The following is a 27,498-nucleotide window of genomic DNA, read 5'->3' as shown; positions in this document are numbered from 1 at the left end:
CGAGACTCTTTCCACTCTAATCCTCTAAGCAGTTCATGTTCAAACGTTTGTTTGTTTGTTATCATTTTAATGACTGCGGTTTTCACTGTGTCTTGACTCGTAGCCTGCACAGTTGTGCAAGCAGGGGCCGAGGGTCACTGTGCGGGTGTGAGTGCAGGCAGCGCTAAAACCCAAGTGGGTGAGAATGAAAAAGACCAAGTGGTAATCCAGGAATTTGTCAATATTTATACAGCAGGAAACATTACCTTCAGTGTACTGCTTCATTATACTCAAGAGATCTCTGTGGACATGTGTGTGAGGGGGCAACCGTGTGTGTGTGTGTGTGTGTGTGTGTTTGTGAGGACTCCACACACACTCACAGACTGCATTGCCATGCTGCCATGTTGTTGAAACTAATGAGACCTGTTGCAGTTTCACCCACCCTTCACTTGTAATTGAATAGTGGCTAAGCCTTTCTTTTTAGAGTGGGTGGCACAGTAAATGTTTGATATGTGACTCAGCCTGATTTATCGAAGCCACACACTCCACGGTACTTGAATTGTTGTTTTAGTATCTCGATATTTGCTCTAAGACTTGGAACGAAGCCTTTGGTATTAGCATTGAAAAGCTTGTTGATGTTCTTTTGAGAATAGCTGGATAATGTTTGATCACTCACCGATTTAGTAGAGACATGTACTGTAAACACTGATTTTTTTTTTTCCTCACAAAAACACAGACATTACTCTGTCACTTGTTTTCTTAACAATATTTCCTAACTGCACAAAATTCCTATTTACACCGAGCACACCAGTTGTTCTGAAATGAAACTGTCAGTATCAGTCGTCCCATGCTCCATCAGTGGTTTCACCATAAGTGAAAGTGTGTGCTTATGTGGGTGTGGGTTTGTTTTAATGTCCTGCCTCCCCCATGTGGTCCTGCAGGTGTTCTTTACGAGGAACGGGAAACTGATGGGCCGTAGGGAGATGGTGGTTCCTCACGGGGGCCTCTACCCCACCGTGGGCATGCTGAGCAGCGGGGAGAAGGTGAAGGTGGATTTACATCCTCTTAGTGGATGAGCTGAGTGCCTGAACCGGACTTGTGATGCTCTGTGTGAAACAGCTGGCTGCACTGTAGAGAGCTCAGCCACAGTAGCCTAGCATGCTGGTAACCCCCCGCCACACACTCAGCTCCACACATGCGAGTCGCTGTTGTCTTCCTTCAAACCCAGCTTTATTTTCACAGTTTTTCACATTTCACAGTCCTCAGAGAAACTCGAGCAGACTTCTCAACCTGGTTGGAAAGTAGCAGAGTTTGGTCCTACATGGGCTGTGGAGGTTAAAGTACATCATGCAAACTGCAGGAGTAGAAAAAAACTCCTGGGAGACATTAAACTGCTAATTCTATGCAATTTATACTTCTCTCATCATGACTAACCTCCTGCTGCATGCAGTGAGTTTCTCAAACACCAAACTGTTACATCCTTCTCTTTAGGTCTGGGACACTTAGATTATTTCATCTGTCTTGACCCAAAGCAGAGCAGAGCGAGGCCAACAGTGGTTGTCAACTCAAAGCTCATTGGTAGTTTCAGGGCTTTGGGGAAAAGACTGTCTGTCTCTCTCTCTCTCTCCCTTTTCTTCTTTCTGTCTCTCCTATTCACCCCTTTCTCCCTAGCCCTCTCCCTGTCCTCTTTTTGGGTGAGGCTGCCCTCCTGTGACCAATCAGGGATCTGCTGTTGTCCTACCCTGTTTGCTGCTCTCCTGGAGCTGGCTGGAAGTGAACAGTGGAGCTGTTTCTATATTTCAGAAAAGCATCTGTGCTGGTCCTGGATCAATTTACTGCAGGTAATCACAACCAAACTCAAGATTCTGTCCCTGACCAGCACTAATTTACGCATTTCCAAGGTGTGGATAATTACTGTAGATCTGTGGATTTTATAGAATTACATCGAAGCCAGATTACAAATGAAACTTTGTCAGGTATATTTTGTAAAAGTGATCTGGTAAATTCAGAGCTACACTGATCAGGGAATGTGTTTTTTTTGCACTTGATAATATAAAGGAGGGTAGAAAGACATTTGGGGAAGATCCTCCAGTGGAACACAGTCCACAAAACTTAAAAAATTACAGCCATAAAACTAACAACAAAATTGCTAATAATTATCAGATTCAGTTGCACGGCTATAGTGTCTGATTACATCATAGTGAAATATGTTATACTGTGTTATTGTAGAGCTTTTACTCTCTGTGCATGTTTGCACTCAATATAAAAGATTATGTTCCATTTAAATATTATTTTGTTGACTTGTTTTTCTAATTAGAAGGTGCGGTAGATAAAAAGATGCTCAAAAGCAAAGATGCTGAAAATATCCGCTCAAATGAATGTTGTGCTTGTGTGGTCAGAAGATAAACGTCTTTGTGCTGCAGAATTAACTGCTGGATTTTTTTATGATTCTAAGATAAAGACAATTATGCTTGGTTATTGCGTGTGGAATTACACACACGCACACAAAAAAAAAACACAGCTACAAAAAGCCAACAGCACTTTAGAGATGTGTGAGATGTGCAGTAGTAGGAGCCTGTTCCGCAGAGCCAGAGTAGTAGGTAACCAGCTGTTTTTGGATTTAACTCAGGTTTTCTGGTTTCACAAAGCAGGCTCACTCCTAACCGGGTTATGTGATCATGGGAACTTATGCTGGAGGCAGTAAAACTGAGTCGAAACAGAAAGAAAGAAGAAATGTTTCTGAAACATTAAGCTGCATGATTATTTCTATTAATCATTATATAATTATTTTCTTGATCAGCTGTTTTGTTTTATATATAAACTCATATATTACCCATGTATTATTTTAAAAAAACTAAAATAATATATGGGTAATAGCTGGATAATAACTTGGTAATAGTGGGGGCTAAAATAGGTACTGAGGTCATATGTCTGCAATAATGATGTACATCTCTGTAATAAGAAGCCAAAATTGCCCATATAATAACCGCTACAGAGCTACTGTAATAACTTGGAAGCACATAGTAGTTTATGTGTAATAACAATGGATAAAAGCTGTAAAATGCACAACTCTGTCTTTCCACATAATTTCATTAAAATTGTATCAATATTCTTGTTATAAACCTATATTGATTAAGGATGACAATGTTTGCAAGGAACAAGAATTGAAAAATGAATTGAATTAGCTTTTCTTTCACATGTTTGCTTTGGTGCCTCTGCACCTGTGGCACATGTCAGTTATACCAAGAAACATCTTTTATCATATCATAAAACGACCAAAAATGAATACTCCATCTTCTGAGATGGACGGGGCAGGATTTGCGACCTATATGGCAGCAGTCGCTTAAAATGGCTTCACTTCTGGAGAGCTGTCACATTGTCCGTCTTTATGAATACAAATGTTACCATGACATTAAGTAGAAAAATGCATCTCTCATTTATAGTTAATACCAAAAAACTAAAAGGGTTGTGTTCCAGGTCAATATTGGAACTCTTGATGTTTAGTGTGATTGTTGTCCAAAACCTTAAATATATTCATTGCTCACACCAAGCTATTATGTGGTTATTTACATTCGCTGTCGCCACGATGGCTATGAAATAATTCAATGATTTTCAGAACAGTCAACCACTTGTTTTTCACTGACTAAATCGTTGGAGTTCTGCCTGTTGATAGGCTCTAAAAGTAGAGATGAATTCTATTACCAATTTGACCCACGAATAGTGTCGCTAGCATCATATCTATTGTCCACCATGTCACAAAAGCAAGCTGAGGAGCTTACTCAGAAATATTGTTTAGATTTTTCCATGTCAGTGGGAGCTGGTTTCCACACAAACTATTCTGATGGATGATGATGTTTGTTTGAATAAAGGCAATGAAACTATTATACTGTATCAGCGGTTAACCAAACTCTTCAGCAGATTGGTTTTTGTTCGGCCACTCTGTAACTTTAAGTGCGTTCCTCTGTACCTCTGTAGTGTCCCTGCATGAAGAAACCTGTATCATTCATACACTAAAATACTGAACACCTTGTTGCTAAAAGAATACTGTCCTGAAAATAACTACACAGGGTTTAACTAATAAAACGCCTATGTGCTGGAGATGGGATGTTTGTGTTTTAGCTGTTGTCATGCATTTGTTTTAGAGGCGCTGATAATGTGCAGATTTGTCAATCACTCTGTTTTTGTTCTCCTGCAGGACTGGATAGAGACTTGTGTTACAGTTTTTTTGCAGCTCGAACTGATGTAACTTAAGATATACAATGCAAAGCTATTAATGAGACACTGATCTGGACTAAGTTCACGATTAATAAAGCTTACTCCGAATCTCAGTTTACCAAAAAAGGAAACCTTACAACCAAATTAGAGCTACAACTGGATACTATTGTGAAGCATGTCCAAACTTTCTCACAAGGTAGCCCTGTAATAAAAGTTTGCTTTAATGATAATGGCTTTGTTCCGTACCTGTATTATCAATAAAGGTTTTAGCAGAGAAACTGGGTGAGATGTGCATTGTATTCTTTTTGATGTGTTGTAGCTCTGTACTTAAGCTGTATAATGTTTAGAATAAAAAAAAAACGTATCTTTAAGACAAGATTGGGAATTTCTGATTTATAGCTACCAGGCTGCAGCACTTACATAAATTATTGGATGTTCTGTATCCAGGCGTCCATCAATGATGCCAACATTAGCATTTAGCTCAAAGGCAGCACCTGTATTGCATGGAAACACATAGCTTTCATTTATTTACTGTTGTAGTCTCAGCATTTTCTTTTTTTTCCCTTTTTCTTTATTGAAGCTGACAGTACATGAAAACATTCCCATTTTCGGCAAAGATTAACCACTGACACAACATATTTGTATAATATGTAATGTTTTATTGAAACAGTATATTCTATGCTGTGCTTTTTGACAGAACGGTACATTATTCTGACCCAGGTCTTCTTTCAAATGGAAACAAAGAAACACAGCTGTACGTTTTACATGAAGCCTACATAAATAATGGCTATTGAAATTAAAGTGACAGATTTATCCTCTACAGAAACTGGGTCAAACTAGCCAAGCCGGTTTTTTTGAGTCATAGTAAAAGATGGAAGCGCTGGGTTCTCTTCTAAACACGGCTGTGTCTGCATCACGCCATTAACTGCAACACGTTTAAGATCCAACAATGTAATACCAAATGTAAACTTGCTTCCCGTGGTTCTAGTTTGGGGAGTGCGTGTACGGAAATGGTGTTATTACATTATCCCATGGCTTCTTGTTTAAATGTTCTGTTGGCATCTAGCTGAAAAACGTCACCTGGGGAAGTTATCTGAAGGTGCTGTGGTGGACTTAAAGAATGCAACCTCTGTAGTATGAGCGACTACATGACATCATCTAAAGGGAAAACTCCAGATGACATCACATGTACGTGTCATTTTTCAGCTAGAAGCAGAGATATTTTAATTTAGATATTTTAATTTAGAGCACACATGAATGTTTATTAGCCTTCCTATATATGAAGTTCCCAAACTAAAACCATAGAGAACAAGTTGAAAATTGGTTTTGCCCTTTAGCTCAGTGTCTGAATGTTGACTCTTAACTACATAGTGCCTCCAGAAATTCCACAGTGGAACACAAATAAGAAGCGGCTGTGTCAGAAATCTTTACTTCTCACTATCACTAAGTTACACAGGTACAGGTGACTGATACTGAAGTACTGTAGATTGATTTGGACACAACCACTGTGGCCTTCTTTTACTTCCACGAGATACATTATCTGTCATTTTCCCACATCCTGGTTTAAGACGGTGACATATAGTTTGTAGCAGATTACAAAGCAGCCAATGGAAATAGAAAGTTACAAAAGTCATGTACACAAAAATAAAATGTCTATTGTAGGTGTCATAACGTCTGAACATTTGTGTTCTAAAAATGTTCATTACACAAGGCATCATTTTAAATATGGTGTATTTAAAAACGAATGTCATAGTGACACATTCTCCAGGGGTCATGTAAAAACGATCTTGTAGGAATAACTTGAAATGTTTCACAGAGTGTGTAAAGATGCATGTTAAAGACCTCAGTAGAGTTTGCACTAGACATTCCAGCAACTCTTAAGAGAAGAAGAAAAGCTCTTCAAAAAAAAAAAAAAAAAAAGGGAGGAGTGGTAAGAAGTTGTGCAAGTGTTCATGGCTGTCGTTTTGTTTGCCAAGAGCAGAGAAATCTGTTTATACGTCCTCTTCCTCCTCTTCATCTTCATAGCATCTGTTCCTTTTGATCATTTCTTCCACTGTCAGCGCCTCCTGCTGGTCTACATCTCCTTTATCGTCCATGTCCTCACCATCCCAGAACCCCACATCCTGAGGGGAGCAGCTGGCATCAACCTCTTCCTCAGGAGACGATATGGCAGTGGGCTCCGTTGGCGTCTCTGGATGTTTCAGAGGTGGCATCTCATCCTCTTCCTCCTCCTCCTCCTCCTCCTCCTCCATCAAATGCTCTTCCTCTTCCTCTTGCTCAGGTTGTCCTCCTGGAGTTTGGTTTTCCTCGTTGGTGAGATGATGGCCTATCAAGTCTTCACTCTCCTGCTCATCTTCTCCTGAGCTGGCGTGTACGTCCAAACAGCTGTCCTCAGTGGGTGTCTGGCTGTGTGATGACTGGCCGTTGTGCTGCAGCTCGGGACCGGGCTGTCTGTCGTCCACATGAAGGGGCGGACTCTGTTTTCTGGACTCCACCGGCATGAAGGGCATGCTCCGCTCCTTCAGAGAGACATTCCAGCGCGGGCTGGACGTCTCTCTGTCCTGTTCAGAGGGTGAGTCCTCCTCTGGGGGCCACTTGGCTCTGATGGGCTTATTGACAGGGCACCCTTCTGGGCTTGTGGTGGCTACACTGGGGTTGTCCTCTGGCTCTGTGTGTGGTGGCCAGGAGATTTTCAGCCTGCGGGTCTCTGCGGGTTTGTCAGCCTTCTCTGATGCTCCCTGTCCCAGAGCCTCCATAGTGGCCTTCAGCACATTGACTTTAGCCAGTGGGGAGTCCTCCACACAGGGGCTCTCCAGGTCTGATGCTGAGGCTGGGCTCTGGATGCTTGGTTTGGTCTCTGGCGAGGCCTCACCATCCTCGCCTTTGCTCTCCCACAGTTCTTTGTGAGGTCGGTGGCCAAAGCCCTCATCGTAGTTGCCCTTGGCCTTGAAAAGCTGGGAGAAGTGTGGCTTGCAGTAGATGCTGTTGTGCAGGGACGCGTAGTTTGCCAAACTAGTCAGGAGAGAATAGTAGTCAGAATGAATGTACAAAAAGAGCGAGCTCACCCACATTTGGCTTAAATAAAAATTCAAAGTATAAGAAACAGCTCTTATTTCTTAACGTGGTGCCCAGATAAATAATGACATTTTTAACTAATCGTGTTGGTGTGAGCCTGACCTCAGTTTCGTGCTGCAGTGCGAGCAGCGGAAACAAGAAGTGTGGTACACATGTTGATTGGCCACCAGCCTCTCCAGAGGATAGACTGTCTTCAGACATGTCACACATGTCTCCCTCACTGGTAGATGGAAGCTCTGCACAAACCAAACCAGATCATTCATTCACACAAAACGTACACGTGATTTATTGGTTTACTTATGGAGTTTTGTGCGTGTAACGTGAAGACTTACTCTGGGAGTCTTGGGCTGAGAAGGGTCTTTCTGAGGGGTCGCAGTAGCAGAGCCTGTCAGATCACACAGTAAGAAAAAGGAACAAAGTCAGTGTGAACACTAGGGGGAGCTGTTTTCAAGCTTAAGAAAACAGTAGATAGACTTTGATGTAAAGTCCTGCTTTTGTGAAATTGTTAATGAGTTATTGTGCATATGTTGATACATGTATAAAATACATTTCAGCATAACATTTCTGGATGACAGACTGGATCATATTTAGTTGCTTTAAAACGTTCCCATAATTATTGTGGTTTTTCCATGAACTTCACCCAGACACTCATAACAGATCAAGAGTAATATGTAAATTACCATTGCTCTCTGCTGTAAAACTTTTCTTGCCGTTCGGTTCAGACTCTGGACTCTGTGATAAACAAAGACGACGTTAATACAACAACTTGTTACATTTTTTATACGACACACAGGGTCACATTGTTTTTATGTGACAGCCTTCACAAGCAAAATCATGCAACCATGTCATAACTTCCATCTCCTAAAACTATGATGACTGTGTCATAGTGTGAGAATCCTCACCATGTCCAGGTTGAGCGGAGGGACGTTCTCCTTCTGCTTCCCACAGACACTGTCCAGCTGGTCATTCTGAATGATGGACCAGAGCGAAAGAGGAGTTCAGTACCAAAATGCATGAACACTTACAGGATAGGTTCACAAGTATTCAGCTATGTGCCTATACGAACCCTGAAACCGGTTTTACTTTCTGCTCCTGGTAAAACAGGCCTATATCCCCTTAGTACGTTCATTTCATTCAAGTGTTGGGGGACAAAAATCACCGTACATTCTCTGTCCAATATAGATCAGCTTTTTAGTACCATAAGGGCTCAACTTTTGTTGCAATCCAACTCAACAGGCAGAGAGAGAATTTTATCTAAAAAGAACTAGAAAGCTATACACCCCATTTATTACACTCAGTCGGCCGAAGCCTCGTCATCTCTGTGTGTGTTAGAATATGTTTTCGCTCTTGGTTTTTTGCCCCCATCACATCCGCTGTACGAGCTTTAGGAGGTTAATTATTCATGGTCAGAATGAACAGAAGGAAATACAGCAGGAAAAACCCTGTTTCAGTGTTAACTATCCTTTAACGTCCATTTAGCCCCTGGACTTTACTACAAAACAGTCGGCTTGAAAGCTGTAGTACCAGGCAGAGCAGTGGTTAAAGATAAACCTCACTACATGTGCAGGGGGGTCTGGCAGTCAAGTCAAAATGAACAGCTTTTGGCCAAATGAGCATGAATTACAAAATCTTCAGCGTAATCTTTGTGTAATTAAAAGATCATTTCAGGTGCTGTGTATTAATACAGATGTATTTTAATAAACTTTGTGTTACACTGCCGCTGTTTAAAAACAAAAACAAATTTAACTGCAATCAGTCTTTTCAGTTTAACTGGTTTACATGCTCCTTCCGTCCACAAAGACAATTATAATTTGAAATGTTTGACCTCCTGACTAATGCTGCCTTTTAATTCATATAAATCAGACAGTTTGGACTGATCAGGATCAGCTTGATGTGTCTTCTGTACAATCAGTCACGTGTATTGAAATCACTAGTGTCAATTTGGAGTGAACGTCTCATGTTTACCACACACACACACACACACACACACACACGAAATGGAGCCCGTTTCATTTGTACTGTTGACATGAGCACTAGTGTTTTAGATTGATAGGAGTACTCACACTGACCGAGGTGGACGGGACATCCTGTTTGGAGATGGCGGCTTTGTAGAGGGCCATTCTGTCCTTGAGGGGAGTGGACTCTGCAAGACTTTCATCTGGTACAACAACACATAATAAAAAATAAATGCAAATAAAGGGAGTAACAATTTAAAGGTTGGCGCGTTTGAACAAAGTTAAACTTGTATGAAGTGCATCAATGCTCAGGTTTGCGTCTTCAAACTTGTTGGAAATGATTTTAGTTGCTCACGTAAAAAAACAGTTTTGAGTCTTGTAACAGTCCATTAATTGCAATATGCATTACAAGACATGAGCTCCTGTTCAAGATGTGTCATTTTCAAGCCTTCCCAGTTCAAACTCAGTGCACAATGGGCGTGGTTACTCATGAAGGCTGTGGCCGGGAACACAAGGTCAGGGGTTTTATGCCACGTGGAGGGAAACAGTGGTTTGTCCCTTCCCTTCTGAAGCAATATGCTGAGCACAGCAGTTAGAGAGCATCCGGTGATATCACTTCAGAGCTTTCATTTCTGGGAAGGATGTCTTCCATTTCTTTTTCCTAACGATTCAAAAATTAAGAACAATGCTGGATGTGTGAAGCCTTAAGCGAAGACTTCAAAATAGCTATATTGGCCTTTCCATTTGTTTAATGCTGTTATTATCAACACGTTTAAAGGAGCAGCTGGTGGCCATTCATCTAGAAGAGAATTATAACCACATCCCTTAAGCTTCACATAGTATTTTAGCACCTAGATCATTATGCATTTGGGTATAGGGAGGTCAATGGGATTTTAGTGGCATTTATGTACATGTACTACTCAAACTAGAACCAAAAGAAGCAAGTTCAGTGAAGGTGTCCTTAAAGTTTCTGAATCGAAGTTTAACATTCACTCTCTTTAGCAGCTAAATGCTCCACGTGTTCGGTCTGTTTAAAAAATAAAACGAATATAAAAATCTAAATCAATGGGCTGAAAGACACACACACACACACTTCTTGCAATATAAATGCTGCTAAAATATTGATCTGAGCTCCTTTAAAGGGATGTTCATTCTGTACACAGGTCTAACAGATACTACAAAGCACATTACTGTGCTGTGACTGCTATTAACAAGTACAAGTAGCCGCATGGTGATTATACTGTACATGCTAGAATGAGTTCTTTTTTTGGGTCTTTCACTCTGGAAATAATAAATATCAGGTTTCTGTTTTATTTCACATTAAAATTAAAGAAATGTAAAAAGAAATATTAGTTTATGAGAATCAGTCCATTGTTGCTTGTTGTTGCCTCTCTCTTCCTGTTTCCTTCGAGCTCTCTGCCAAAAACGTCAAATGAAAGAAATACACATTTACCTCCTAGTAGTTGGTCCATGTTGGAAGCGTTTCCTCTACTTGTCTGCTCTCTGGACACCTGCAATAGAGCACAAAGGAAAAGTCAATACAATCAAAAGGTTTAATGATACAATGAAACACATCACAAAGAGTCACAGAGCTGCTCACATGTTTCAGCAAACCAACTGGAATAATTATTGTCTTTCTCTGCTTTGATCTTCTTCCTGATGGACAAGAAAAAGAGTGGTGTGTGTGTGTGTGTGTGTGTGTGTGTGTGTGTGTGTGTGTGTGTGTCTGTCTGTGTGTGTCTGTGTGTGTGTGTGTGTGTCTAGTCAGAACCACTTTAATCCCCTTATCAGCTCAGAGAGACAGCCTGAGACGGACACCCCATCTGTCCCCAGACACCAGCCAGAAAACAAACCGAGCTGATCATTTCTCTCTCATGGTTTTCAGTGGATTTACCCAGAAACTCTGAAGATGTGATAACCTGATCTGGGTCATGGGAGTGTACACAATCAGTTTCCAAAGAACCTGATCTTTACTTCTCTTCCCACTCCTGCTGGTGGGAAGCCAGAAAGCCCCGAAATGGAAACGATCTCAGGTGCATATTTTTATAGTTGATCTGCTGTCCCATCAGTTGACAAGTCTCAACTCTCCTGCAGCCATCAAACCACTCCTACTGTTGAGTCAGCTTCTCCTTCAAGCATGAGGCCACACATCACTCAGAGTACAGATTACACAATGGGTCAGACTGAGACTTTATCGCTTCAGCACATTTAGCTTTCGCAAGTCACCACAAGCGACTAGTTCTGATTAACTGCCACATTTACCAATAACATGATCCCCTCCGAGTATATGTTACATTGAGTATCGAGCTGTTTCTGCCTGAAGCTGATGGCTTTTGCTTGAGCTGCCCACCAAGTGTCTGCAGGCTGCAGCAAGTTAAGTTGGGCAACATTTCAAAACAGATAAAGCAGAGACTGACGTGACTGAAAAACAACACGCTATGCTGACACATGGTCATACATATCAGTTAGGTCTAAAACGTGTCAAACCAAACAAAAATTTTTCATGAGGTTGAGAAAAGCGGAGATACAAAAGAGGATTAGGGCCAGCGTTAAAAAAATGCATTTGAGTCCGAATTCTGAGAGAAATTTTAAAACCTACATCAAAAGGCAGCATATGTGTTTTTTGCTTTCTACAGCTAAATGTAGTTAAAGCTATAATATGCAAATGAACTAGTTGCATTTTGTTAAAATGCTACACACTCAGAGTTCTTATGAAATTACAACAAGTAAGAAGATGCATAACTTAAATCACCATCACTCAGAGACTTTTACAAGCAAATATCTTGGCAATGTCTGGGTCACAGGAGACTTTGACCCTCCACAAAAACAGAAGACACAATTTGCAGCAATCAAAAAAACAAAACACAAATAACTGGAAAAGTTACATACTTTAGCTTTAAATATCCAAAGTAAACATTAAGTCATTCAATAAACAAAGTTGTGCAAATCATTTTGTGATTATTGCTGCTCCAAGCAGCACTGTGACAGCTGGTTGAGGTAAAGCACAACCAGTCTTATGTTTTATAAGTAAAAAGTACATTAATTCACTCTGAAATACTGTCACAGTAGAAGTACACAACTACAAGTAAAGTAAATGAAAATATTCAAAAACTGATTTAGATACTTGAACTTTGTTGAGGTAGAATGGTTGGGGAAATACTCCTGCCTTTACCACAGGTACAGCACAGCTCCACTTCATTTAGAGTCACGCGTTTTCAGGTAGGTAATTTAAAGTGAACTCGTGACTGAAATTCTAACAGCCTGGAATAAACTGAAAGTACTTTTACCAGTGGTATGAGCCAAATTCACCCTGAGGTGATTACCAAACCTCTGGTTTCTCCAGAAAGTGAAGAAACTCAGTAAACTCTCAGACAGGAAGTTTGCTTGTGTCTGACATTTAGGAGCCGAGACAAATCACACCAAAATAAACCACCGTCCCCATGGGCGGATTATCTTCCAGAGAATGGAGGAGCAGCCTTGGAGGCTGTCTCAGACTGGTTTGCATGTTTGTGTACATGAGGAGGGGGTGTGCACACGTGGGCGCCAGTAAGATGTGAACAGGCAGACGAGTCAAAAGAGGCCAAGCTGGGTCTCAGGAGGCTGGATCAGCGAGTTAGACAAAGAATCTGCCGTCGCTAATCCCAATACTAATAAAGCTCTCATTCAGACTGAGAGACTGACTTCTGTTCCCTTCCTGACCCCACCCTGTCCCTGAACCCTCCTCACACACAAACACACAGTTAAGCAATGACAATGCTCTGTTCCTACATTAACCCATGCAATAATAAAGAAGGAAGCACAAGTGTTTAAACAGGGTAAAATACCCAGCACAGACCACACAATACTACAGTCCAAGTTGAGCTGACCGTTGAAAAGAGCCACACATGACGCCGTTTTCACTCCAGGTACTTTACAGCTAAAAGGCCTCATTCAGATGCAGTGATAACATCCTAATACAACACAGATGTCAACAGAACCGAACACAGTAAAAGTAGATAGTGTCTCAGTGCACTGAAGCCAGACCTGTTCAGAGGCCAAACAAAGGAGACAAGCTCCATATGGGCATCTGAATCAAACAGCATAGCTACCTCTGCTGAAGAAGACTGTGGAAAAGCCAAAGTAGATGAAGAGAGAAGCCAGTTCTGAGGGAGTATGGTCGGATCACTGAATCCAGCACAGACAGCTTTTTACAGCGGCAGGTCCAGGAGAGAGGCACAGACTGAGCAGACGCAGTCCCCCAATCTGGCTTATGGCAGGGGAGATGTGGGAAGGGTCTCCAGAGATGGCATTATGGGGGAGGAGGAGGAGGAGGGATTATTGAATGGTAGGGAATAGGAAAGGCAACAGGGAGCAGGTGTTCGTGGGGTGTGGCTGATGAAGGTGGGGATGATGATGATGGGGGTGGAGGGGGGCTGGCATGGCAAAGTGTGCCATGATGTTACTGATGGATAAAGGGGGGTTAGGCTGTTATTTTCCTGGTCTCAGAATAAAGCAGTGTGGAGGCGTAAGAGGTGGATGAGCAGCTGGTGCAGGGGGGTGACAGTGCAAGTAAAGGAGGGTGGGAGGATAGGTGGGGCTGAGCTGTGTGTGTAGGAGGGAGGGGTGGGTTTTCTAGGCAAGCAGGGTGAGGGTCAATTAATTTCAGAGTGCTTCATGACTGCATGCTTCCCCCCGCTGCAGGATGGGGAGGGGTGTGGATGGAGAGGGGGTTATTTAAATAAGGACCAGGGGAGACATTCTCCAGTCATGCTGCTGTAGCTGCTCTGCTAAATGCTAAAGTAGCATGTTAACATGCTGATAAAAGCTTTTCACCATCTTCCTTTAGTGTGATGGCGCCATAACTTGAACCTCAGCGAAAAAGGGGGGGGGAGCACGGAGGGAACAACGGGGATGATTGATTAAGTGGGGAGGGGAGGGAAGAGCTTTGATGACCTTAGGAGCGACAGCCAGAAGAGGCTCAGAGAGCAGATCAGCTGTCTGCAGTCATGAGTCTGCCAGCCTGTACCATTACATCACCTTCCCTGTGAAAAGGAGCAAGACGGCTGCAGCCGAACTGTGGAAGTGATTGTACGACTCCCTCAACACTGTGTCTACATCTTGTCTTACCGCTTAAGGATTTCACCAAACAATTCCTCCTTTGGTGAGACAAGTATGCAACAAAAGAGACCAACTCCTTCCAACACCCCATGGCACTTTGTAAACTCCCTTTTCTAACAGCTCACATAGGATGTTAGAGTGGAGATGAAAGAATGTTCGAACTGAACATTTTAGTGTTTTCTGATGTTTTTTTTTTTTGTTTTTCCTGCCAATAATCCAGCCTTTGTTTGTACTGGATCCCAGGGAGTCTTACCAAAAGTTATCCCAGGCTTAAAAGAAGTCTGGTGTTCTCCATTTTTCTCAGTCTCAGCAAATGAAAAAAACTGAAACAAACAATGCATTTTTCTAACCCCACATTACTGTCCGAACACTAAAAAAAAGGCCTGGTCAGTTTTATCCTGCTCGCATATTAATACACCAGCATGTGTGGAACCCAATTCCCAATAAAATCCAACTTACTGTCTCTGAAAGCGATGCAAAAACACCAGACCCACTGTTTTTGTTAACATTAAGATAAAATCTCAACCATCACTTTTAATGAGATCTCAGCGTGATTACTCGCAGGTTCTGTTAGAGCCTGTTCATGGGAGGGGTCAACAATGGAAAAAAAAGCATGTCCCCGCTCATAAGAAACAAGAATGGACGAGCAGAAATTCTTTAAGTGGCTGCTGTGTTAGCTCACAGATTTGAAAGTAGATGCTAATGTCATATAGTTTTTTTTCTGTATGAGATAACAAACAGCAGATTTGTTCAGTCATGTTCGCCTGGTGACTGTTGATCCAACTTTCACTTTCTGTGTCCTGCTTGAAAGGAGCCTGTGGCAGAAACTACTCTTTAAAACATTGTTCAGGTTTCATATTAAAATAGTCACAATAATTTATTTATTTTTTTCATATCAGTTCTGGGCCACTTTTGTAAGTGATCCAACCTCTTGCTCTGCTGTTTGTTGTTGTTCTTGTTGTTTGCATGTGGCTCCTATTTCAGTTAATTCTGCACATGTGACAGTTCAGGACTTCAAAGGTTTCCTTACTGGAGTTGGACACAGACACAAATGGGAACCAGCAAAATAAAAGAGATGTGTTTAAGAGATGGGAATTGCGCATCAAGGCCTGTAATGTGAATGCACCCTATGAGTAGCCTATAATTTTGAATACAGCAGCTTTGCTGACATTTTTCTGACTGATACAGTCTGAAGGCTTCAGCAGCTGCTGATCCTCCTTCGGTCATGTTCAAAGTTGTTAGTTCTCAACAAACTGAGCATCCGTTTGCTTTGTGTTCTGCTAAAGGAACACAGCCTTTGGTAACGTGTTACACCTTGAGTGCGACCACTTTGGATTTCACACGCTTTGATAAACTGACATGACTGGACGTTAAATGTCTCCACCTCCGCACCACACAAATAACAATTAGCTGCTGCAGGGAGAGTGAAGCAGAGCTCTGCTCACTAGTGCTTGCAGACAGGATGTCAGCTGAGTGTGTGAGCGCACTCGTGTGTGCGAGATGAGATGGAGGATGGCTGCGCCATGTGACTAGCAGCATGACAGCACTGGAGGGATCTTTTTTTTTTTTTTAAATCAGACTAAAACTCATGATGATGCCGTTTTGTTAAAGACTCTTAACAGATCAACTTTTGACATGAGCACATGAAGAGCGACAAATATAAAGTACTGCATACACAAGCTCTTCATATTTGACTTGCATAACTCTGCAGAAACACTCAGTAAGCTACACTTGAGTTGTAAATCTGATGAAGTTGGAGCTAATCAAACGGACTTGCCTTGTCAGTCAGATTCTCTGCCTTCTCAAACATCTTTTTGAGGCTGGTGAGGGGAACACTGGGCTTTTCACAGTCAGGTACTTCAGCAGCTCTCTGCTGCCCCTCTGAATGTCTGCTGGCCTTTGCCTCCATGTCTGTCAGATCCTCTGCTTGAGCCGACAACAGCTGGTTGGAGGTGGATTCGCTGGTCTCAGAGTTGGTCTTTGGCTGAGTGTCCTGGTCTTGTGAGAGTTTGGTGCTTTTCAGGTTGTCAGACTCAATCTGTGGTGCAAGTATAGGTTTAAGGCCTGCTGATGGACTACTGTGTGTCTGGGGGTTGATGGATCTGCAGGGTGTGGTCTGAGTTTGGGACTGGTGGCTCGATGACGGCTCCTGCTGCTGCTGCTGCTGCAGTTCCCAACGCTTCTTTAATACGCTCAGATTTCCACTGCACAATGTCGATGGTAAAGGCTCAGTAACCTGCAAAGTAAACTACACTGTTAGACCAGGTGCCACTTTTTAGTAAAAAGGCAGAGCTGACATTATTCAGAACTTCTCTATTTGTCACCAAGTCATATGAAAACCCCCAGACTATGTTTTAAACCCTTTTCTCACTGCTTCCTGTCTGTGGTTTCCAATGTCTAGCCCTCTGCTTGCTAATGAAGTTTTTGCATCAGGACAAGTCAGAAACTCCACTTATCTGACACCTGCATAGGATTCATGAAGACAGGTGACAAACCAAAGAAAAAAAGCTCAAGAAATATGTGGACATACATGCAATGAACGCACATGCTTCTACACAATCAAATTACATGGCACAGCTGAGCAGTTAAATCTATATTAGAATCACAAGCTAAGGCCAGATCTCAACCTAACCAAACACTTACTGCGTGGGACAGTTTGGACATGTGGGTTCGACAGTGCTCTGAGCCACAATCAGTAAGACACCAAATGAAAAAAAAATCTCTTTTAGAAAATCCAGAGACTTTAGAGAAACACTGCATTGGTGCAGTGAATCGTTCTGGTGACACCTTACTGAGACACATTAGGTTGGTTTTCCTTTGTAATATGTCACCCATCATGTCAGATGAGTGACAAAAAACACCCATGAGAGTCATAATTACAATTGACTTCAAGTTCTATGTTTAATGACTGAAAACTAAGACTAAAACTAAGACTAACAAAAAAAAAGGAAAGGAAAAAGCAGCCATTGAATTAGTTCTGTTCTAACTCAACAGGCTGCACGTCCACGTAAAACAGGAAGTGTCAGTATTTACCAAAAAAAGTTCAAGCCTACAGTACAATTCATTGATCAATGAATTGTCCATAAACTTTAATAACACATTCAGAATCCAGTCAACTTCACCCTGATGTCCACTATGCAAAGTGATTGTCCACTTTCCTCCAATGCAGACACACAGTAAACGAGCACACAAGGCCAAGAAGAAAACAGATAACACACATTTTCACTCCCAGACTCACTTCAACTATGATGACTCACAATTTCTAAAGGTTTTGGCAGACAAGACCCACACTGAGGGATGCTAGCCTGTCTCTGAATCTGTTTCTAGTTGCCTCAGCGTTGGACTCGTGCCATCTGAGCCTCCAAATGCTGAATGAAGCTTACAAAAAAAAAAAAAATAAACTCAAAGCGAATCTAACACCAACTGCACACAAGTCAAACTACATATCATCACTCGTGCGAGCAAAGTCACAGTACTTTTGAGCTGTGAAAGACGAAGGAAAAAAAGAGCAGTAGAGAAAGGAAACTGAAACAGCAGCACAAAAGACAAAGAGCTGTGAGCTGATCAGCATGCATGTCTGTAAACCTGGATCTGCTAGATACACAGCAGGAAGTGGAAAAGATAAGTTAGAAGCAAACTCTCGTCTTTGTGGAAGTTGAAAACCTGAGAGAGAAGCAGATGACCCCGGCCGTCCAGCTGGCGTGAGTTTCTGAGTGAGCTGACTGTGTCTGCTGGCTACAAACACTACAAGCTGTCCCAGATGTGAGTGATCAGAGCAGCATGAAGCAACCAGCCCACTCCCTAGCAGAGAGGGGAGTGAAGGTGGTGAGGGGTGAGGGGGGCGGGGAGGCAGAGAAAATCCGAAACAGAGACGGTCAGTGAGAGGGGAGAGGGAAGAGAAGTCCAGGAAATGAAAAAAAAAGGGTAAAGGGAGAGAGTGCTGGAAACCTTAACCCAGGGCAACTGACTGCACAGGATTTGACAGTAACACCTTCTACCTTTCCTGCCTCCACAGAACGGCAACAGGACTCCCATTCCTGTTTTAAAGGCAACAACAAAGAAACCCCACCCAGGGAAAACTGAGCACACAACACATTATCTACAGTAAGATCTGACTTTTAAATATGAATCAAACTGTAAGAGCAGAGAATACAGGGGACGTTCAGAGTACGTACCAAATATCAGACCATGTTCATGTCTAACAACGGCAATAGATGAGTCCAGCTAAAAGCTTTTTAACACTATGGATTTGTTTTAACTAAATTAATGCAGAGACACAGAAGATGAGAATGTAGCCGGGGGGGGGGGGAGGGGGGTCTAGAGTGGAGGCATTGTTTAGGGACCCCCCCCACGCCCCTCACGCACATTCCCCAACCAGCCCCTCCCAAATTGTTGAGGAAGTGAAACATTGGTTTGCCCAAAGATCTGCTCCACCTTAACAAGCTACATGAACATGCTTCTTCTAACACTCACTAATATCAAATATTTGCAGTTTCTAGCATATTAAATGGTTTAATACTTTTCTCCCTCTGTTCCCTTTGTTATCTACTATTAACCAACGATGACTAAGGCCACAAGGCAAAACACACGGGTCAAATAAAAAAGTCGTTAAACAATCTGCAAGTGTTTCACCTTTATGATAATGGCTATGATAATGTTACGATCATTAACTTTGCATCATTTAATTATAGTATTAACATACCGTTTTCTTCTCTGCATTGCCTTCCTCTGCTGCCATCTGATACCTGAGGACAAGTCAGGGGACAGGCCGTGAAAAAGAGGACAGTGATGAAAAGAAAAAGAAAAAAACAACGAGAAGCATCTGCCCTTTCCTGTTGTCCACACCCAGGAAATTAATATGAAATAACACAGCTCTGCTCCAAAATAAATTACATGATTTCATGTGTTCCACTAAGTACAGGAAGTAACTGTGTTTTGTCCATGTCTGCTTGTAAACTGAAGACAATCAAGACCATCTAAAAACATTTCTCAGGAAAACCTTTATCTGACTTTCTCTGAATGTGTTTACAATAGATTTTTGAGATTCAAATGTCTAAAGGGAAACTGCAGCCACAGGAAAATGTATTTGTGTTAAAGTGCAGGTTTCTCAAAGATGTGTTACTTTCATTTTATGTACAGCAACTATAGATAATAAAGAATGCATTTATTTATTCACCTGAACCAACACCAGATGAGCTATTATTTTTCACCCATTTTCTATTATAGTGGATTCATTATTATGTTGTTTTGTTGCTAAAATGGCATGAAAAAGAAAACAAATATACATTATTATTATTTCACGATAAAAGATTGAAAATAGTTGTTTTACCTGACACACTACTCATGTTCACTAACATATGATGGTACATATGATCCAACATTCATTGGAAAATTGCTGAAATTATAATCAATTAAACTTTACAATCACTTTTTCATATATTAGTTTTATTTGATAATTTAATAAGGATGAATATACAAATTTTATTTATTATTTTAATTTGTTGCCCTGACATGACCTTTAAAAAAAAACAACAGTAAACTATTGAGGGGCTGCACTAAACTTGACTATAGGATCCTAAAAAAATTATCAGTGGACTGTAAAGAAAAGTTAAAACTACAGTAAACTGTGTGTATTCCTTACACTCTGACACAGAGCAGTACTAACGCCTAGTGGTCAGGTGGAGGAAGTGCAGTGAGAAACCTCCTCAAACCCACCCACCCTCACTACTCATAAATCAGTAACTAGATACATATAAAAAGGGTAAAAGCTGAAGCTCAGTGCCTCCATAAAGAGTCAGCTCAAATTTTACTCAGCTCAGTATCCAGAAATGGCTTCGAGGTAGGAATCATCACATTTTGAGAGAAAAAAAAGACAACAGCTGAGTGATCTGACTGAGGGTTGTGTTCAGGGACACCCATGACGTCCCTTTCTGACCAGAAATGAAAGCAGAAAGTCAACTGGGGTGACAGGAAATAAAAAAATAAAAAATAAATAAATAAAAAGAGTGACTTGCTGAGTGGCTGCTGGTAAATAATTGAAGTCCTGGTCAGAGAGACGAGGTAGGAAGTGACTTACTTGGAGAAGCGCTCTGCAATAGCATTGGTTTTCGCCCGGGCAGAGACAATGGACAGCTCCTTGGCGGTGACCCTCAGTGACTGAGACGCCCACTGCCTGCGGCTAAAAGGAGCAATGGAAGCCATCTTTGCTGCACGTCTGGGTGATCAATTTGCAAGTCAGCTTTCCACGAACACACGTCTGGCTGAGGAGGGGGGAGGGGGGAGGGGGGGGGGGGGGGGGGGGGGGGGGAAGCACAAAAAGGAGAACAGTGTTTAGGCTGTTGAATAAATACAAAACTGAGCCCAATTCTGCTTGTTGATGGTTCTACTTCTCTCTTCTCCACAGGTGTTGAGGGTGAAGCAGAAACACACAGTTAGCTTTTATGGCAACACTAAACACAGACAGACATCACTATAATTTATCTGACTGTGTGTTGCCTCTGCAGCAGGACAAAACCTCATGCAGATATCAATTGATTCGCTCACACTCCACATTAGACTGTGAGTTACCACTGCAGTGGTGTCGAAGTCAGAGAGTCAATAGAGTGCGTCACACAGCCATTGACCAACTGTTCCCTGTGTGACACGCCTCTCACTGAAGCCTCGAGGGCGACTATCCAGCAGACCAGACAACTGATACACCTGTATCACACAAAGCTCTCTTGTGCTTTTTACTTTCACACACACACTCTCTACACGGTTTGCTCATCTGCAGCGTCCCGACCCCGAGGCAGAAAGCAGGCAGACACATGAAGCTGTCATCTGCCAGTTATACATGCTCTGGGTGACGAGCGCGCCGATGACGCCACAGCCCCCAGGGTCTAGACTCAGAAGATCGACGTCACTCAGCAGGTTGCACAATTAGAGCAGACTTATTTCTGCAACACTGTTCACTTTTGACTATGCACTTCTTCCCTTTGGCAAGTTCAAAATCATATTCACGCATACTGTTAGAATGGGGCTGCATGATGGACCACTATGCTGCATTTCACAGTCCAGGGTAAAGCCTTTATTTGCTTCTTATGTCTAAAGAACAACGAACCAAGGGTGGACAACACAGATAGACTCAAAACCATTTCACAGTATTTTACAATATGTTTGCAGCATCATTGACCGGAAACTGATGGGTTTTGATGGGATCATGTCCCATTTCTGAGATGTTCACCATGCTTGTTCCATTTTTAGGCTCATGTGACACATCCACATTCTAACATTCATACAAACACATAATCTCATAACTATTTCCTAAATATTGTGATAATGACAATATTGCGATATGATAACATTTTTATCATGGAGAGAAATTGACTAGATAGATCATAGACACCATGTATGGTATCGCACATCCTAAGAGGTTGGATACCAAAACCTCACCTGACAGGACCTATTGGCTCCGCTTCACATAGAAGTATATAAATTATGATTTCAGGTAAGGTTCCATCACATAGGTCAAACTTCAGACAATCACACACAATTAATTAACTTTAATATTCACACTGGTGACTATAATACCGGCAGTTAGCAGTAGAATTTAAAAAGCTATAAAAAAATTAAGACAATGAGCCCATAGTGACCATGATGCTACTGTATGATATGGAAATGTATTTACTTGGTTATCAGAGCAGAATTGCAGAGGATATCGACCACTAGGTGAAAAGTGTGAGGTGCTAATGACATTTGGCAGCAAGAGGATGCAGAATTCACTTGTACTGTGACTTTAACACTGCACAAACCTTGTTGTGTAGCTTGGCTTGTGTCATATTCAGGCCTGAAACACAGCACATTACAGATTCACATTCGGCCAACACACTCTTGGGCTCGAGTTGGGATCATAAAGAAATATTCAACAGGATACAAATTCCACAAGAAAAACGCAGAGACATCACATTTTCCATGATTTAAGACAAGAGAAGACCTCATTCCAAACACGTTACAACCCAAAACCATTAATCATTGGATTGTGAAATATGGGCTTTTTGCTTGACCTGTACAATTATGACCACACATTGAAGGATGCTGCCTTATAAGGACACATGTGTTCAGTTGTCTCAACATGAGAACGTTAAAACTGTATCTAACTAACTAGGCTGGAGAAAAAAAAATCTCCAGGCTCTAGAATCATGTCAAACTCACAATACTGCCGGGCTCAGGAGCGTCTCTTACCAAATACAAATGAAGGATAACAACAACTCTCTCTGGACAGTTGAGGTCCTATCTGTCACTTGGGTGAGATTACAAACAAAGCAGCATGTAAAACTGATGCAGGCCACACAAAGCTGATTGTTAAAGTCTTGTGTCAAAGGGAAAGAAAAACAACTTTCCAAGAACATAGTATCACCAACAACCTGTGATCTATCCAGAGGTTAAAAAGAACAAGAAGGTGCAACTTGGATCCTTTATAAAAGGACCAAATGAATAAATGGAGGTCTGGTTTTAACCTAAAGAGAAAAACACTACACAGAGGCAACAACTTAATCTGCTAATTTGTCATTTCCTCAAGTCCCAAAAAGCAAAAAAACGACTTCACTAGCATTTTATTTTCCTGAAAATCACCACCTACCTGTGATTATCTCAGACTTCTTGGATTTAGATTTCCACTAGTTGTGTATTTCCTTCTCTTTTCACTCCTCAGCTGCTTCCACCAGTGGTTTTGAGCGACAAGGAAAGTAGGAGGAGTCCGACCGCCCCCATTTAACTCCTCTCGGCCAATAATGGCGCAGCTTTCACCTCCACCTGGCTGGTACAATCTCCCCCTCTCCCTGTCCAATCAGCAGCACCTTTTGGCTTCCGTCTGAATACAGCAAAATGTGAGGGAATGTGGGGCCCTGTGCTGAACAACATGCCATACAGGCAGCAGGGAGGGGGAGGAGGAGGAGGAGGAGGAGGGAGGAGAGAGAGGGGGAATCCCACAATGGATTCCTGGAAACTGGGTGAACTGCAGACTCCTGGCTGCCTAGTTTCTCGTAAGGTCAGAGGTTTAGAGGAAGTGACTCATTCACTACCATGGATGAATCAACTTGAAGAGGGAAGGGGAGGTTAAGACAAAACAGGATGTGCAGTGTAAAGATACAGCTGTTGTTAAAGAGACAAAAAGAACTCGAAGCTCTCAAGTCTTCATGTCTTTACATGAGGATTAATGTGCTTTCACCTCATTTTTTTTTTTTGCTGGTGTACAACTATTTGAGCCAGTCACAGAACCAGTGTACATCTTCCTAATTATTATAAGTGATTTTTTTTTTTGCAGTAGATGAAATTTCTTTATCCAGGATTTAATATATGTTCCAATAAAGCGCCTCTAACTGGAGCACATACAGAAGGTATTTAGGGATGGAAGTGTTGTTCGGACCACCACTCATCAACTTTTAGAACAATATTGTGAAAATGAAGCCTATTGACTTTGACATAGATTAGTATGGATAACTGGGGGTGAACCTCTCACTTCACATAGCACCATCACCAAGTTTATCCTCTTTACTCTCTGACCATAGACCTGCAAATCTAGTGACACCCCTACCAGCCTTAACCAGCTGATGTTACCATGACAACAAGCAGCCCTAAGACGGTGAACACAGTTACACACAACATTACACAACATTAAACCTAGTGACACATTCGTAGATGTACAGTGTTTACATTATATACACTTGTGATCAGACGTTTACTTTACAATCATCACGTACATGGCTGTTATGGTAAAATAGAGTTTTAAAGGGATGATGTGTTTTTGCAGGCCCATCTCCTCTGTTCCCTCAACAGAATATCTACAGGTTTTTTCTATCAGCATTGAGATTATTGTGGAAACAAGCTCTGGGACAAAGAGAAGTGTGTGATATTTACAGGTTTTATTCAGCAAAACAATCTTTACAGATGAAAACTACTAAGATAACTCTTTTTATGTGCAAATACAGTCACCAGAAGTAAAAAGCTATTGTTAGATTATAAACAAATTACTTCATAGTCACATAAATGTCACCACATTTGGTGCACAGTGTTTAATTTATTTGCAGCTTTCCAACACTGACACACATTTTTAATAGTCCAAGACCAGGGCCTCTTAGCTTCCTGTTTGCGATCAGGATTTAATTCATAACCCGACTTTGACAGCATCATTTGATTGATCAACACAAAGTACAATGGGAAAGTCCAAGGAGCTCAGATGCAGATGTGAGAAAGAGGATGTTTGATTTACACAAGTCCAGAATGACTTTCTACGCAACTGCAGAATCCAAGATCATCGGTTGAAACGATTGTAGGTAAAAACAAGTTATTTGCTTACTTGCTTCATTTCACAGAGTCGGGGGGGAATTAAAAAGGAGGATTAGGTCAGAATTCTTTTACAAAACCTCAAACTATCAGCTAGAAGGTTAAATGTTGTACATACTCGGGTGTAACAACAAGTCAATAACCACAAACACACAATAAAGCTGGTTGTGGACTGAATAAAGCAGGTTTTTCCAATGACCTTCCCAAACTCCTGAACTCAACCCTATTCAAAACATGTGCATTGTGCTTCAAAGTCAAGTGTTTGCCTCAAAACCAACACATTTCATTTAGCTACACCAATTCTACCAGAACCAAAAGTGTCTGCCAATAGTAAAACTTGATGAAGGACATGTTAGATGTGCTGTATGTGTAGTTTTAACCCTGTAGCTATAATTTTGACCCTGTGTTGATGATGATGATGAGAAAACACCAAATAATTAAAAACCTCTTTACACCAAATCACAGCTGCGGTTTATCATCTTCAAAATAATTGTGTTCTCTTATTTTTACCATGTTTAAGGGGCTACATTGAGGCCTGCTGGGATAATCAGACTCCAGCTTCATGGTGGCACTAAAGGCTTTCGGCTCCATCAGTGTTACATTTCCCTACAGTGAGTCAAGTCTAATCCCAAACGCATGATGGCTGTGATTGAGGGGCTGGCCCCCTCTCCCCTTAGAAATTCCCAACTACTACACTTGGAATTCCTGAGAATTTCAAAGGAAAGTTATACTTTCATTTTCACCCGCAGTCAGGACGTTAACTTGTTTCCTTTACGCAGTTCTTTCTCAGTCCTCAGGGGTCATGCAGGGGGGGAGGGGAGAGTGCAAAGCAGTGGCTTCAGCACAGAACAAAAAAATATTCTGCAACTACAACTACTATCATTTAGTTAAGTCCATTTTAATCAAAAACAGTCCACTGTAGTTTCTCTGGTCTTTTGTCGTAGAGAGAAACAACCTAAAAACCTTTGAGCTTTGAATTATTTGTTCAACAAAACATTTATTGTCTTGTTAACTTGAACTTTGGGAAAGCTTGATGGTTAACGTCAACCATGCAATAATTAATAATGGAAATATCCATGTATTGCAGCTGTACTGTCTTGTGAAAATGAACCACAGGTCATCAAGTGCATCACCTCACTACTGCAGTGGTACATACACAAATGCAGTAGGGCCGGCAGGGACACACTCATCAGGCTGAGGTCACAAGTGAAAGCGCTGGTGTAGCTCGGCGTGTCGTGACTCACAGTGTCATCAGGGAAAAGAAGCCGAGTCAGTTTTGTTTGCAGAATGAGTTCCTCTGTTGTATTTAGAATTATGTGCTCAAACACAGCAGCCTCAGTGCTGAGATCAATTCAGAGACATTATCAGAGATGACTGATTTGTCGTCGATAAGACAAATCATTTATGTTTGTTTTTAACTTTTTAATCATCACCAATCAACAGCAAAGAGGTTTGTAAGCTTTCGGTTTTACTCTAAAACCATCTTCAGAAGCAGGTGGAGATGACACAGAATCAACTATCTATCTACGATCTAGTGTTTTGAAGGCTCGATCCCTTTTCAAGGGCCAAAAGTCATAGAATATAGTTATTTTATTGGAAATCCATGATCGCACTACCTGCTCAGTGAGGCTCTAATGCTTATTGTGAAATAAAGGGGTGTAAGAATAAAGGGATTCACTAACTCACCTCTTAAGGGTTGTGAGCATTTAGTGAGCTCTAAGGGTTCAGAGAGGAGTGGGACAGTGTTTGTTTGTATGATGATGGTTTAAAACTTAAAGATAACATATTAAAGTCACTTCTTATACAGTGTATGTATTGTTGCATCACTGTTCAGAATAGGCCTGGTGGAAACAGTGACTTCATTACACTTAAACCCACCTTCATGGGTTTAATCAGTGCAAAGAGCCAAAGCCAATGACTATTTCTTCTTAGCAGTTTTCAAGCTGCACATGTTCTTGAAGTATAACTACAGTTAATCTACAGATTCTATGGTTGTTGACTATTTAATTCATCTACAACTGTTTGATAATGTATTTATAATGCAATTATTTAGGATGAAATTGTCAAAATGTGATGGTTCCGGGCCTTTACATGTGGTAATGTGCTGCTTTTTGTCTGAATTATATTTTATTGTTGTGGCTGTGTTGACATGTGTAGATGCGTCAGGTGATTGTGAGAATTTTCATTGTCTCCTGATGTCTTGGAGACAAAATATTAAATCGATTACGTCAGCAAAAGTTCAGCAGCTGAATCCATAATGACAACAAACAGATTCTCCCCCCTCTATGCAATATAGCTACCAAATGTTTTGGCAAACAACTTGTTCAGATATTTCAGTTTGGATGAAGGAGGTCAACCACCCGACACCTGTCCTACACACACACACACACACACACACACGCACACACACACACACACTCGGGCCAAACTAACATGTAATTAGACAGTTTTGCGTCACAAATAAAAAAGTTCGAGATGCTGTTGTTGGTAATTTTGTGTCGTGTATGTGTTGACACCTGTAAGTCAGGTAAGCTACAGCTCAGGTGTATGATGACTCACTCCTTTTATGACAGGAAGCTTTTGAACTGTCCTGCATAGGCATGTTTTCTCTGGAAAGAAGTGATACATTTCTGTCTGGTTCTGTGTAATGAGTCCATGACAAAGGACTCTGATCTCTGTTAAATAAGCCACAATCCAAACTGCTGCTGTAATCTTTGTTTTTATTCATTTGTCCGTAAATTACCATTTAATCTTAAACTGAGAATTACGTAACACAATAAATGGAAAGTCCAGTACTTCCCTTTAAAGTATATATACTATCTGTTAAAAACAGATAGTATATAAAAAGTACTTCAAA

General features: G+C 41.4%; 2 protein-coding genes and 1 long non-coding RNA gene across 13 annotated transcripts in view; 2 read left to right on the top strand and 1 right to left on the bottom strand.

Moving 5' to 3' along the window:
• The window catches only part of spryd3 (SPRY domain containing 3), a 57,354-nt gene extending 52,101 nt beyond the window's left edge, over nt 1–5,253 (top strand). For all 8 annotated transcript variants that reach the window (XM_067526018.1, XM_067526023.1, XM_067526020.1 and 5 more), the window contains one exon: nt 921–5,253. In XM_067526018.1, the coding sequence (XP_067382119.1) occupies nt 921–1,055 (135 nt within the window). In that variant the 3' untranslated portion in view covers nt 1,056–5,253. The remainder of the gene's footprint in view (nt 1–920) is intronic.
• lima1a (LIM domain and actin binding 1a) lies at nt 4,897–23,177 on the bottom strand. Of its 4 annotated transcripts, none has more exons than XM_067526013.1 (11): nt 22,939–23,177; nt 20,398–20,581; nt 19,024–19,066; nt 16,099–16,557; nt 10,678–10,735; nt 9,339–9,427; nt 8,172–8,237; nt 7,950–8,001; nt 7,602–7,654; nt 7,372–7,505; nt 4,897–7,206 (listed from the first exon to the last, which is right to left on the bottom strand). In XM_067526013.1, the coding sequence occupies exons 2-11, from the start codon at nt 20,520–20,522 to the stop codon at nt 6,186–6,188; spliced, it is 2,100 nt and encodes a 699-aa protein (XP_067382114.1). In that variant the 5' UTR covers nt 20,523–20,581; nt 22,939–23,177; the 3' UTR covers nt 4,897–6,185. The 4 variants fall into 4 exon arrangements, with proteins under 4 accessions (XP_067382114.1, XP_067382113.1, XP_067382112.1 ...); XM_067526012.1 differs by having other exon boundaries at nt 9,333–9,427; nt 20,398–20,577; nt 22,939–23,176; XM_067526011.1 differs by having other exon boundaries at nt 9,333–9,427; nt 22,939–23,175.
• Nucleotides 17,838–19,099, top strand: LOC137139161 (uncharacterized). The gene is made up of 3 exons (XR_010916280.1): nt 17,838–18,083; nt 18,337–18,425; nt 19,072–19,099. It is a non-coding gene; the product is annotated as an uncharacterized lncRNA (long non-coding RNA).
• Nucleotides 23,178–27,498: the final 4,321 nt, after the last annotated feature.

The sequence above is a fragment of the Channa argus genome, chromosome 13, assembly GCF_033026475.1.
Source record: "Channa argus isolate prfri chromosome 13, Channa argus male v1.0, whole genome shotgun sequence".
Lineage (NCBI taxonomy): Eukaryota > Metazoa > Chordata > Actinopteri > Anabantiformes > Channidae > Channa > Channa argus.
The sequence above is the reverse complement of the archived record's forward strand: the minus strand, read 5'-3'. Positions and strand labels throughout refer to the sequence as shown.